The following is a 14,433-nucleotide window of genomic DNA, read 5'->3' as shown; positions in this document are numbered from 1 at the left end:
CTTAGGTTACATAAATGGTTGCCTAGAAGGATTATTCTTGGTGGCCTAGGCTCCACCGCGTCTGTTGGTCACAAGGACCTCTATTTACATAAAATTGCCAGGTAAGATTTAACATAGTTTAACAGGCTCGAGAATATTTTTTTAAAGTTTGATTTAAGCTCACTTTACAGGTTAATTGCAACTGCGGATTGATTCAGACACCCCATGAGAGAAAAGGTTTTTGATTCTTTGTATATTTACTGTACTCCTAGTTTTTGATCGTTCATTTTACCGTGGCAATGGGAGGAATTATTAAAATTCCACCCCTGGAGTCCTATTTTTGCAAAACAATACTCTAACCTTTAGAACATGGAAGTCAGCTTGGATCATGTTCACAGTACTGTATATTGTTTACATAAAACAGTTCAAGTATAGGTTAACCTCCATGATGGCACAGAGGTAACCTCCTCGCCTTACAAGTGGTCCCATGTTCTCTACCCGTTGGAGGCATATGGTGGTTTGGATCCTAGTTAAAATTGTAGGTCCAGTCCCAATTAGACTATCTGTGCATAAAATTGACTTAACTGAAACCAATTTTAAAAAAAAAAACAGCAGGCTAGATTCTTGGTGAGGTGAGGTATCCACTGAAATTCAGCAATCCCAAATTTTCAATTCTGGATCCAAAACCGAGAGCAGTGACAATCTTTAGAGTGGGTTGAGAAGTGGACATTGTAGCCTGAACATTTTCTGTCCTGTAGCAACTCGGCCAAGCGTAATCCTGTCTGTGCTTGTTAAAAGAAAGTACAATGTCCACTGGTTCATATTTTCCTCCATGCTCTCGAAGGTGTACTCGTAACAGGGCTCTTTAAAGTTTACAACTGGGAAAGGGAAGGAACTATAACTTACAATAGGTGTAGGAACACACACATAGGTCTACCTTTGGACATGACATGACATGAAATGAAATGTATGCTGAACCAATTGGTTGGCTTGATTTGTTATTTTCCAGCCACCATTTCAGAAGGTGGCCAGCATAACAGTCCACTGAGCAGTTCACATCTGGATGAAAACTTTCTAGCTGAAAGTTGCTTCAGTATCAGGAAAGCAAGCCTTGTTAACTTGCATCTGTATCTTGTTAGTTTTAACCTTGTAATACCCTGTGATTTTACCTAAGAATTTTCTACTGCTTCCTGAAGAAAACTGTTTATTGGTTAAAATGTTGAGTAACTGTAGAACACGCCAATACAATGTACACGTTTGAACCACTAATGGAAGAACTAAATTTAATGTTGCAACATGGATGACTGTGAAGAGTCGGACATACCTAGCAGATTGGATGGAGTTGTCGCATCCAAACGAGTTTTCTCGAGGTCAGCATAAGTGTCTGAATGTAGCCTAATGGGTTAACAGATGTCTTGAGGTAAATAGTTCATATCTGAATATAATTTAAAGGGAATGGCTTATTTGTAAATTGATGGATCGAGTTCAAATATTTGGGTGCTTTGGTACATATGACCATTTTACACCCTAAGTATACAAAGTAAAATACTCTCATCTAAAACCCTTATCTTAAGAGTTAAAAAATGGGTGTAAAGTGAGCCTTGAGACAGGTTAAAAGTTCAAGTTGTAAAGGGACCTGCACAGGACAAAAACAACACATTAAAAAGTTGAGGATTGTCTAAAAACTTCCTCAGAAACAGTGTAAAAACCCACTGTTCGCAAAAAGCAAAACCTGGGTTTGAATCCGGAATAGGTATTCTTTGCGAGTGTCCCTTCATCAATTTCATCATATCATGACTCATCCTTATCTTCGCAATTAGCCAACAGTGGCAGAAAAGCGAAGTAAAATCAATGAAAAAGCTAAAAACATTCGTTAAAACACTGTCATCATCTCCCAACATTGATCCTTGTGGAGGTTAAAAAAATCTGTCTGGGGAAAGTAAAACTGGAACATTCGAGAATTAACAATTGTATTTTATACAATTATTAAATTGTAATAATTAAATGCATAGATTTACCAATATTTTTGCTTTAAAATATTTTAAAACTACATCAGCATATTAAAAAACAGTTGCTGACCAAGGCAGTTTATTAAGATATAAAAACATTTAACATGTAATGTTTCAACCCTGTATCAGGGTCTTATAAGCAATACTAAATTAGTATAAAATTGAACTTACTTACGTGAGTGTATATATCTTTCTGTGTGTGTATTTCTTCATTTTAGTTTAGTTCTTCGTCTGAGGAAGACCCTGATACAGGGTTGAAACGACACATGTTAAGTGTTTTTATATCTTAATAAACTGCCTTGGTCAGCAACTTATTGTTTTTTAATATGGAAACAAGGCTTAATTATATTACAGCATATTAAATTACAAAAAATCACATTTATCACACAAAACTAGTACAAAATAAAACGAAACTTCAAATTTTGTAAAATTTACAGGAACCTGTAAAATACCAAAATGCTGGAAAAGTACTGGCAGGTATCTGTAAATAAATTCCAACAGATATTTTCTGATATTGATAACACTGGCATCAGTATCGGCTCAGCCTTAGTATTTTAAAAAGTTGCCGAGAAACAAGATTAACCTTACATAGGGTTTTGACTAGATCAAATTCAACATGTAATGTAGAGGCTCATAGTGTAGTGGTCAGCAATGCTGGTTACGAAATTAGCAGTCAACTTTGGCTCCAGTCTAACAGCTGCAAGGGACTCGATATATCGAACACACATCACCCAATGAGAAACTGGTTGACAGGCCCAGTCCTCAAAAAGGTGATAACTATTTCAGACATACAAAACTTCCCACAATCATAAAATACTATATATTTTATTTTCTCAATATACAAAATATGCTCCTTAAATAGTGTTACAAATCACTTATATGCCTCTTTTTATAGGCTTCGGAGATACATAAACCCTAACAGGCTTGCAAAGTTCTATCACACAAAGATCCTCAGCTTTCAGTCCACTTACTTTACGAGTCAGCCCAGCCCCGATTTCCGTATTTGTCAAATCTAACACCAAGCTCACCTCGACGTGGCACGCCTCTGTCCAAACCTGATGCGACATCAGCACAGTCGTCAGCAAACGGTAGTCTGTACCAGAGTCTCCGACAGGTCTCAGATCGAGACGTTTCGGTATGACCAGCTGCGACTGTTGGTCGGGATACTTCACTTTCACCCTCAGTGTGTTCACATCCTGTAGGTGAGATAGCTCGGCATCAAATGGCACTCCCATCACCAGCCCGGCCGTGAACTTCAATGCACAGTCGAGATCACCAGTAGGTTCATTTATTACAGCAGTTGACATTTTAACCTATAAGGATATCATACATACATATAAATAATATATTTTTGCAAACGATTCTGTAAATAAGAAGTCAGAGTTGCATTTGTTTGGTGTACAAACTAATTCTAGGCTTCTTTATAAAGAAGGAAAATATTTATTCCCAAAAAGTAGTCTTACTTTTTTAATGGCAAAGTAATCTTCATTGGTAGTTATATACTTTGCCATCTTTCGGGCAGCTGGCAATAGAACGTTGGCAGTTATCACTGCACAGAAAAACCTACATGTGATAGAACAAAAGAAAACCATGGTGCATGAATTATATAACTTTACCAGGTACCTCAATTGAAATTGTATTATGTTCTATATTAGTTTCATGACCTCACAGACACTATTGGGGCACGCCACATCTCGCATGATTCCAAATATTGTAACGGTATATTTTGTGCTTTTAAGTTGATTCTCAGCAACATACACAATATACACAACCATACATTTTTGAATCCTTGTCCCGAGGTTCAAAACTTGCAGTACCTGAAGTTCTGTGGATGCTAGTTTAGGCAATAGACACGTACCTCTTCAAATTACAACTTAACGCCCATTTCCTTTTAGATATATATAGGTTTATTCATATTATATTTACAGAAGTTAATTCTTGGCCGTTATTCACAAAATTACATTCCGGTGTACCCTGTCCCCCCTTCCCGAAGAGAGTGTGTAGACTCGCGTAGCCACTGGCTCCACGAGTAAAAAAAAAATATAACCCTCAGTACCAAAAAAGGTGGCTGAAGGTATGTGTGTTGTGTACCCGGTTTCCCACATGAAATGAACTATTGAAATAATGTGAAAATAGCAAGTGTGTGTATTAAAAGAAAGAAAGTTAACATCCCCGTCGGTTCACATAGTAAGGAAAGAAAGCTCGCCCAGCCGCTCCCCTTAGAGAAGAAGATACCTCTTACATTGCTGTACTCCGCCAAACATCTGAGGCCGACTGCTGCCTTCCCTTCCTTTTATAGGCCCCGCTAATGACCTAAACCGTTACTGGAAACTTACCGCTCCCCAACGGCCAAGAACTCAAACGTACAGGACATAGACATAGGCATACACAATTTATGACATAAAAAGGATCCAGTAATGATCGCATCATTACAATATGGAAGGAATTCCCATCTAAAGGACCACATTTCTTGCGTGGCTGGGTAATATGATATCTCAACATAGAAAGCGGAAACTACTACATTTCTATCACTTATATTTTAAGAATAGAGATCGTTTACAGAGGAGAAATTGATGACCAGTTGCTGAGCTTATTTAAAGTTTTCTTCTCAAATAACAGAACCATTATGCACTAGAGCAGTGTTTCTTACCTATGGGGTGGGGCGTGACCCACTTCGAACCTGGGACTCCTTGATTACAGTTTTAAGAACAGTGACAACAATACTATGTGTAAATTCCCACGTGGGTAACCAGATATTACTTTAAATACCTAAAATATTAACTTGAATTTTACTGTGTGTTTAAAATTTCTATTCTAAATTAAAATTTTCCAATAAATAATTAATGTTTTTAAAAGTTTAATTAAAAATTGATTGTGTATTAATATAACAATAACTGCTAAATGTACAAAATTATAAAAATTATTCAGCAAAATTGTCCTGAAAGCTATTTTCAATGGATGGAAAATTTTCAGTCCTGCATTAACAGTTTCACCCAATTGTAGCAATTCATATGCAAAAAGTATGCAGTGCCTGACATTTATATTACAATATCCGCTGGTCAGGTATTTTATCTTTTTAGGTTGGTATTGGAGTGCCCAAACATGTCAGGAAAAGTTCCAACTTGAAAAACTGCAACAGTAAAGCTTAATAGGTGAATTAATTTAGGGGTCAAGAATAAATTTTTACACCTAATAGAAAGCATAGTTTTCACTTGCTCTGTGAAAATTAAGTAATTAATTAAAATTCAGATGGGACACATTAGTTGGTACTCTTATCAATATCAGCTGATATAAGCATATCAGTTTATCAACATAATTACCAATAATTTTGCACAATCTGATATATCTATAAATAACTTGGCACCTTTCCCCTCTATTTTGGAACAGAAACTGGTTTTGTAAAGTAAATGTCTAAATATGCAATTTCTTTTTCAAAGTAAAACCCAAGGAATACAATCCCAAGTAGAATGAATAAGCATGGGATTCTGATCTTTGATGTTGACAGATCATTTATTCCCTTCTCTCTTTCCCTTCCAATCTTGCCACATTGCTGCAAAATAGAGTTGGTATGTGCCGAAATCAGCAATACATAATGGATGTAAAGCAGTCATAAAACATAATTGAAAGAAAAGAAAGCAAGTTTCCCAGACGGTTGACAGTCTCAACACTACTCGGTCATTATTACAAGTACATCATTCTGCATTCTTCTCTTCTTAATGGGAACTATAAACCAAATTGAAGCAAACAATACATACTAAGCATGGATAGAGATAGATGTTTGTAATGTACAGGGTGGTCCATATGTCTTGTTACACCCCCCGAATCAATGTCTTGTTATCTATAATTCAGTGTTTCTTTTGCAGAGATGGCTGACACAAGCTCCTACAATGTAGAAGAGTGCCTTGTTGTCAGTGTTTGGGCCCATGAACGTCCACATACCGGCAAGACCATGGAGGATGTGCGACGAGATTTCACAAGACGATTCCAAAAAAATGCACCACCAAAAGTGACAATACTGCGTTGGGAAAAGAAACTGTTTATGTTGGGATGTATCAAAGACAAACCGAGGCCTGGTGCACCAACCAAAAGACAACACATGTGCAGGAGTGGAGGCATCTGTGCTTCGGTCACCACAGAAGTCACTGCGCAAACGGTCTGCACATGTGTTCTGTCTTTTGGTTGGTGCACCAGGCCTCGGTTTGTTTTTGATACATCCCAACATAAACAGTTTCTTTTCCCAATGCAGTATTGTCACTTTTGGTGGTGCATTTTTTTGGAATCGTCTTGTGAAATCTCGTCGCACATCCTCCATGGTCTTGCCGGTATGTGGACGTTCATGGGCCCAAACACTGACAACAAGGCGCTCTTCTACATTGTAGGAGCTTGTGTCAGCCATCTCTGCAAAAGAAACACTGAATTATAGATAACAAGATATTGATTCGGGGGGGTAACAAGACATATGGACCACCCTATATAATGAAAATAATCTCTTAACATATGGGACTATGAATCTTTGTTAAAAACAATAAAAAACACTTTACAAGTTTTTCCAAGCTACTCACAGCGAGTAGTGCCAGTGGAACTTCAGCTGCGTCATTTTTGTCATCCCTCGACCAGCCCCAAGATGCAATCGAAAGCTTGGAAAAACTCCTAGTGTTTTTGCCATGCTGTTTGTGTTTCTTATTGTTTTTAACAAATATGTTAACGGCACGTGACATAAGAAGTTTTTTACTGTCATACTATGAATCTCGTAACCCCAGGATTACATTTCTTGGCAAAACTCATAGCAGCAACCTTTTCACATACATTAATTACAGAGGTTAATAAACCATTCATATTCCTTGTAGAAAATTTGCAATTTTATTTCTACCACAGCAGCCGTTCAACTGGCTACCTGCTGAACTCTGTGGCAGAGTGGTCAGCACAGCATGCTACAAAGCCAATGGATCCAAGGGTCAAATCCTGACGTGGGCATGGATGTTCTTTGTGAGCATCCGATCATCCATTTTACTCATCCTCATCTTCACGATGAGCCAAGAGTGGCAGAAAAGCAAAGAAAAAACAATTAACTCGTCTGGCTGTTCAAAAATACACAGAATACCAAAAACTGTGTAAAGTTGGTCAGGTTCTGGAATGTGAACGTGTAGGTGAAATTGATGGTGTAAGTGTGCATGACATTCTGCATTTAAAAAATATGCCCATCTATGTGTGATGTGGAAAGCTATATACAATACAAGTTCTTGTTCAGATACAATCAGCATGCATTTTCAATGGACAATTTGGAAATGTGTTTCGTTGTCATTGTATTCAAGAAAATGAAACAAACAACTGCCGTCACCGGTGAGTATCTATTTGTTTGACAGAATTTTTGAATGAAAATATTTTTTACTTGTAGTCAAATATTTCCATTGTTTTTAGAACATAAAAAAATAAATATTTCAGTTTTTTAGAACATACAATTTTTTTCGAGTTTTTTAGCACCTAAAAAGCCACTTCCCAATTATAATACAACATGAGCCCTGTGTGTTTTTTCCAGTGTTCAGTCAGATAAACAAAGGGCTATACTAAAAACTAGGGATGGGACCGATTAATTGGTATTCTATCAGTATCGGCCGGTATCGGTTTATTGGTAAAATTAGCGATTATTTTACCGATCCGATATATCGATAAATATCTGATAATTTAGTGCAAAATTCTGCCATTTTGTTGTAATTTTTATGAATAATTTCCAAGCCCAAATGACCTCCCTGATGGCATAGTGGTAGCATCGTCGCCTTGTAACCAAGGGGTCCCAGGTTCGATATCCAGTGGAGGCACATAGTGGTTTGAATTCCACTTTAAACTAGGTTCAGGTCCGATTAGCCTTACTGTGCATAAAGTGGACTTAAAACACCAAATCAATCAATCAATCCATGCCGTAATTTCTAAAAAAGTAAATGTCTAAATATGTAATTTCTTTTTCAATGCAGCCACCTTGAAACACACATTCATTAAGGAGGTCAATGAACCTTTCAGGTTCTTCAAGAACCATTTCTAATTTTATATCAGATCGGTAGAATATCGGTTATCGGTAAATTTTATATAGTTACTTTATCGGTATCTGCGAAAATTTCATATCGGTCCATCCCTACTAAAAACCTAACTTTGTGTGATAAAAAAAGAACCTAGTCTAGAAACTTACCGAAGTCTTTGGCCTTGGCGGAGGGGCTGGGGATGCCTGGAGAAGAGGAAAGAGGCTTCTGGCTACTGGACCAGGTTTCGTCTCGTCCAACTGGTTCATCTCCTTCAGCACAGAAGCTGTGAACGGTTCTGGATGCATTCCCCGTGATGATAGATATCTAGGAAAATAACACAAATATACATATTTACATTAGAGCTGAGTCAATACACCTATATTGATGCTAAAATATAGGAACAATTAAATCATGTTCAGAACATTTAACTATTGCAATTAAGTCACATAAATCTACCAGTTAGGTTTAAGGGTATTTGAAGAATTCCATATTAGATTATGAAATTATTACATTAGTTGTCATTTAATTATGAAATCACATTTTGCCACACGAGATTGTTGTTAAATTAATTAAAATTATGCATTTAAGGGGATGAGGGACAATTTTGCACCAGTTGTGCATTTACTTCAATATCAGGGAATTGAACAAGCTTTCCAGTGATATATAAGAAGCCTACCTTTCGATAAAAATATAATTGTCACGTGACCTTGACATTTGACCTTGAATATCTCAAAACATGTCATCACCAAAAATCGTGAAAAAAATATATTTGGTCCCTCATGCGATACTCTAAAACATATCAAAAAATCATTCTGGGACTGCAAAGGAATCAGAAGATACAAAATAATATGTGTAACTATGTGACTGATAAAAGCCTCATTACATGAACTATGACTAGTTAAAAGTCCCTTAACACCCCCTACAAAATGTAAAGGAATTATCCTGGTCATGAAAGAAATAGGTTAGGCACAGAGAGATCCCCTGCTGTGTGTGTCAGGTCCGTCATATTGTTGACCGCTATATTGAATTCATATTTTCCCAATATTCTCCACTATTCAAGTATTTGGTGAATGTCGCTGATTAAAATCATATGCAATGGTGTGTATACGTCTTTCTCTCCCAAGATGTCAGCGTGATCTCGAGGAGTTCCTAAAACGTTAGGAACATTCTTAATACTTTGTTTTTAACACCTCGAAAAGGAGAAAATGGTTACAAGCATGCAGTAATAACTTTTTTCTGGTTAAAGATACTTTGGAAAAACCTTCGCCATTTCATTTCTCGTGACGTTCTAGCCTGATTTGTATATCACTTCATACCCTTCCCTTTGAAATTTTCACGTTGAATTCAATATGGCGGTCAACAATGTGCTGGACTCGCGCTTGTGGGTATTAGGGACTTTTGACTAGTCATAGTTCATGTAATGGGGCTTTTATCAGTCACATAGTTACACATATTATTTTGTATCTTCTCATCCCCTTGCAGTCCCAGAATGATTTTTTGATATGTTTTAGAGTATCGCATAAGGGACCAAATATATTTTTTTCACGATTTTTGGTGAGGACGTGTTTTGAGATATTCAAGGTCAAAGGTCAAGGTCACGTGACAAATTATATTTTTATCGAAAGGTAGGCTTCTTATATATCACTGGAAAGCTTGTTCAACTCCCTGTACAATAAGCTTTATTTGAGCTTCCTAGGCGAAATAGGGGCAGAGTTACAGCACATTTAGTATAGCTAAGCGGGCTCAAAAAGGTCAATTTCTGCTAACTTTGACCTTGAATAATTTAACAATTACAAGATGCACGAAACTAAAAATTTTCATAGTTACTAAGTTCCATGCATAGTTTCAACTCCCCAAATTTCATAAAAATCTGAGATGTCAGGTTGGAAATTGCACATATCTGTGTTGATTTGGCATGGAATGACTTAGTGACTTTAATTCCTCTTTTCCCAGAACTCCGCAACTACCTGATTCCACATTAGAGTGGCAGAGGGTTGAAAACATCCACTTATCTTACGAACCACGATCTTCAAGCAAGAATTGGCAATGAATGGTTTATTTCCCACAGCGGTCACTAAGCAGTTACATGCCTTCATGGTCACGTTTGGGTTCAGCTATCACTTACCCATGCCTTTGAACTTGCCATCTGCTTCCCACGAGGGTATGGGTTTATAATCCAGTGTTTCTAGGAAAATCTATGGAACTTCTTGTCCTGGTCTTCCAATCTGTCACAAGGATGGATTAACGAACTTTTAGAAAAGACAAATGTTGAGACGAGCTGTTGCCTTTGCCCACTTTTCTAGCCACTGAAAATCTTTGGTATTGGATGGTATCGGTAAAACAAAATCAACCAATCAATCCCTTTTCAGTGCTTCCTTCCACTTTCCATTTGCATTCCTTGCTGCATGGATTAAAGGTTTTGTTATAGGGACTTTTCAACCGCTCCGTAAGTTACAATTGCATCATGTATCATCATTGGGCAATAAGCGAGTCCTCATCAAGATTATCCACAAGGCATTGCTTATTTACAGAGAAACTGTGCTCAACAGAAGCATGTTCATGTGAAAGCATTAAAATCTTCTGGACAAACAGCATAAATGCGCTGTTGTTACAGTCTTCAAGAACTGTCATCCACATCTGATCCAGCCAATCAACAGCAATGTCAAAATTTTTCATTCTTGCAATCACACTGTCATTACTACATAAGTCAGTATAGGACTGTTTATATCATCTGCAGCAGGGCCAGAAAAATGGTGCTTTTCAACTAGGACTTGTAATGCCACATTTACTTGGTCTTCACCTCCTTTTCCATCCAAAACAGATGCTGGAGAGAGACATGCTGCACCATATGTGAGCCTATATTTCAATGCTGATGTCATACATACACAAACATTGTAATTTTCAGACAATCTTCACGAAAATGTAACACCTGAACGTCAGATAGTTTCACAGAACTAAATGCTGCTCGGGTTGCAAATCCAATGTTAACTTCTTTTGCAGAACACACACATTCTGGATAAGTTAGATTTAGTTTCAAAAGATCTTCAGAACTTACAGCTTCAAGCAGAATGGACTTCTTTATAAACTTGGACATACGGGATTTCAGTAGCTTGAGCAAATATTCATAAAGGAAAGCTACCATTGGTGAATTGGACTGAAACCTGACAAGAAAGGGTTCTATATCAGCTGCAAGAAAGATGTCTGAAAGAGAATTGGTAACAGAGGATTCCTCACGTGTGACAATAGTTTTAAAGCTTTCATAACTTGCTTGTTCCTTGGTACCAGAAACTCTGTCAGCATAGGTTTTCAGAAATGGTAAAAAGGTACTGTGCTTTGTTTTTTTCCACCACACTTCCATTGTCTAACCACCGAATTGGACAAAACTTTTTTGGAAAAACTTTTGATCCCGTAATTCTTGTGAAATCTGCTCTCAGAGCTGGAACATTTTTAAATAAATTGTACACTGCTCTTAAGAATACCACTATATTCCAACCAGAACTCTGAAAAGATGCTTTGAAAGCAGCATGAAGAACATGAATTCCGCAGCTTCCTATTTCCAGCAATGTTGTACTTTCTGGCTCATTAATAGCCATGTTTTCCTTGAAAAAGGTGAGAAATTTCCAGTTAACTGCTGATCCATCCATGGACATTTGCACTATGTTTTTCAAATTGATACATTTTACACCTTCTTGAAATGCCAGTAGCAACTCACTAGCTTTGGCATGGCCCAGAAACAAAAATACAATTTTTTACAGAAAAATAGTAAATTTCCCTGAATTTTTCCAGAAAAAATAAAATTCCCTAACTTTTCCAGAAAAAATAAAATTCCCTAACTTTTCCAGGTTTTCCAGCCTGGTAGACACCCTGAGTTTTTCAGTTAAGTATAACTAATATTAACTTTTTGTTTGATTGTTAATTTGTAATCATAACGGTACATAGTTTGTCAATTGATTAGTTCTTCAATTAGAAAGGAAGATAATTTTAGTTGATTTTCTATATTCTCTCCATCAGAAAGAAAAATAATTTCCCCCTCTCTGATGTGAGATTTTTCAATCACATAAAACATGTACTTACAGAAACTAGAATCTTAAATAAATGTCCCCAGAGAATTGTAATGAAGCTACATTTCTACAAAATAAATGTACTGTATTACTGTCTGATTGAATTAAGTACTGAAAATCCTGTTACTTGTCTAGCATTAAGGGCCTCCGATGCACCCAGGTCTTTCGTAGTACAGAAACAAAAGAAGGTTGTAATATGAAGAGTGGACATGACCCATTGCTCCCACCAGAAAAGAAAAGTTTTGCAAATGAATTTTGATCAAAAGTATGTATTTTGCATGCAATATTTAGGTCTCATGCTATCTACAACTGATCAATTTTTTTCTTGCCATTCTTAGTGCTCAGAGTTACCTTTTTGTATGTGTCAACTCTTGGAACATGTTTTAACTTGAAATGGCAAAATTATGATAGAGTCAACCAGCATGACTAGTTTCCAATCACGAAAACCAGAAGTAAAAATTCCAATCAAGTCTGTAAAATATGCATTGTTATACACAAAAGTTTTTGCTAAAATATGCAGAACTGTGATTCATTTCACTTACATTGTTGTCAAATAAGAAAATTATTATTTTTGGAATATGCTTTTTCAATAAAAAGCATGCATTTACATATAAATTCTCAGTTTACTTCTTTGGATAATTAGTAATACGAAGTTTTCACTCAATTTGTAAAAAATTCATAGATTTTTCCAGGCTATTTTCAAATACATTTTTACACCATCTTGTAACTTCCAAAATTATTTTTAACAATCTTTACAGTATAATTTTTTAGGGTGAAAATATGAAAACACTGGCTCCATTTGTGTTAAAGTATTTGTATACCTTTATTTTCTTTTTCACATGTATCAAAGACACGCGGTAGCTCAGTCAGTAGGGCACCTGACTACCATGCGAGAGACCCAGGTGGAGGACAACTGGAATTTTTTCCACCTGTTCAAGCGGAATCAGTGCCAACGGAGCATCGTATAAAGTGGGTACCTGGATGAAACTCCAGGGGGTAAAGGTGACCAGGGGCATGGTGCTGATCACATCCCCATCATCTGCCAAAATCAAGAAAGTGTGCAGGCCCTAACTCCACACTCCCTATACGTCTTCATGGCAAGGTGCAAAGCACAAGGGAGCACTTTACTTTATCAAATAAGTTTATATATTTTAAAAACCAACATTTGTGGCATGTTGGCAGATACGAAGCCAGGTGTCCCAGACTTAATTGTGTCTGTACCATCATGCATTTCATCAATTCATCATTCATCCTCACCACCACAATTAACCCAAGAGTTAGAAAAGTGACGTAAAATCAAAATAGAAAACAAAGAATAATATTGAATACTCCTTGACTTATCTAAGTTACTGGCAACCCTGGAATTGTTTATTTCTGCCCTCAGGACATGAAAACAATTTACCTTAACCTATGCCAGTGTCTTCTTTATGAAATTTATCTGCAAAATCATACTCATTAAGAGACAACCTACCTCTGAACTTCATCCATTTGGTCCAGAAAGTGTTCGCACAAAGCTAAAGCCGACACGTTGCTCCCTCGGACAATATACACAAGAAGTACAGCCAAGGCCTTTAGTTTCAGCTGCTTAACAGCAGCCACATCTTCCTCTTTCTGGCCAATAAAGAAGTGTTGCAACCTACACAAAACATTTTATATTTTAAAAATTGTATGCTAAATTAGACAATGAAGAAAACTACCCAAAATATCCATGATATACTTATCCATTAATGTTTTTGCTGTTCACGCCTGCATGGGCATCAATAGAAATATTTGTAGAGGTAGTTGATAAAACTTGAATAGTAGAAGCAATAACAATAACAATTACCATCATCATTGTTATGATTATTACACAATATAATAAAAATAGAACTACAATATTCCAAATTTATAATAATAATAATAATTATTATTACAGTGGAACACTGACTTTATGTTCCCGGATTTAACATTTTCCTGCATTGATGGTCTCAACATAGCAAAATGTTATAAAATGTTCCTCAGTTTTACATTTTCCAGCATTTTAAGTTTCTTAAGCTTGGTCCTATGAAAAATGTAAAATCGAGGTTCCACTGTATTATTATTATTATTATTATTATATCTTTGGGGTGACTTTGCTACTTGATCCAGCAGACGAGTGAATATCCAGCACAACTGCTTTCTATTATTTTGTACATTTCATACATACTGAAAAGCATGATCATTCTATTTTGTTATTAATTTTACACACCTCACTCAAGAAGAAGCTTAAAGGAGATAAGGGCAAAATTTAGTCCTAATGTTAATGTTGTGTGATGTCTCGCATAAAAATATCATTTTTTTAAAAAAAATTTGAAAACCATGGAACCATTTATTCCTTGAATCAAATACTAG

General features: G+C 36.4%; 1 protein-coding gene across 1 annotated transcript in view; it reads right to left on the bottom strand.

Moving 5' to 3' along the window:
* Positions 1–2,804: 2,804 nt before the first annotated feature.
* The window catches only part of IntS4 (integrator complex subunit 4), a 97,963-nt gene continuing 86,334 nt past the window's right edge, over positions 2,805–14,433 (bottom strand). The window contains exons 15-17 of the mRNA XM_083129920.1: positions 13,535–13,699; positions 8,170–8,326; positions 2,805–3,301 (exon numbers count right to left, since the gene is read on the bottom strand). Of these exons, the coding sequence (XP_082986046.1) occupies positions 2,864–3,301; positions 8,170–8,326; positions 13,535–13,699 (760 nt within the window). The 3' untranslated portion in view covers positions 2,805–2,863. The remainder of the gene's footprint in view (positions 3,302–8,169; positions 8,327–13,534; positions 13,700–14,433) is intronic.

This window comes from Lepisma saccharinum, chromosome 10 (genome assembly GCF_977018435.1).
Source record: "Lepisma saccharinum chromosome 10, izLepSacc3.1, whole genome shotgun sequence".
Classification (NCBI taxonomy): domain Eukaryota; kingdom Metazoa; phylum Arthropoda; class Insecta; order Zygentoma; family Lepismatidae; genus Lepisma; species Lepisma saccharinum.
Note: the sequence above shows the minus strand (reverse complement) of the source record. Positions and strands in the feature narration are given on the sequence as shown.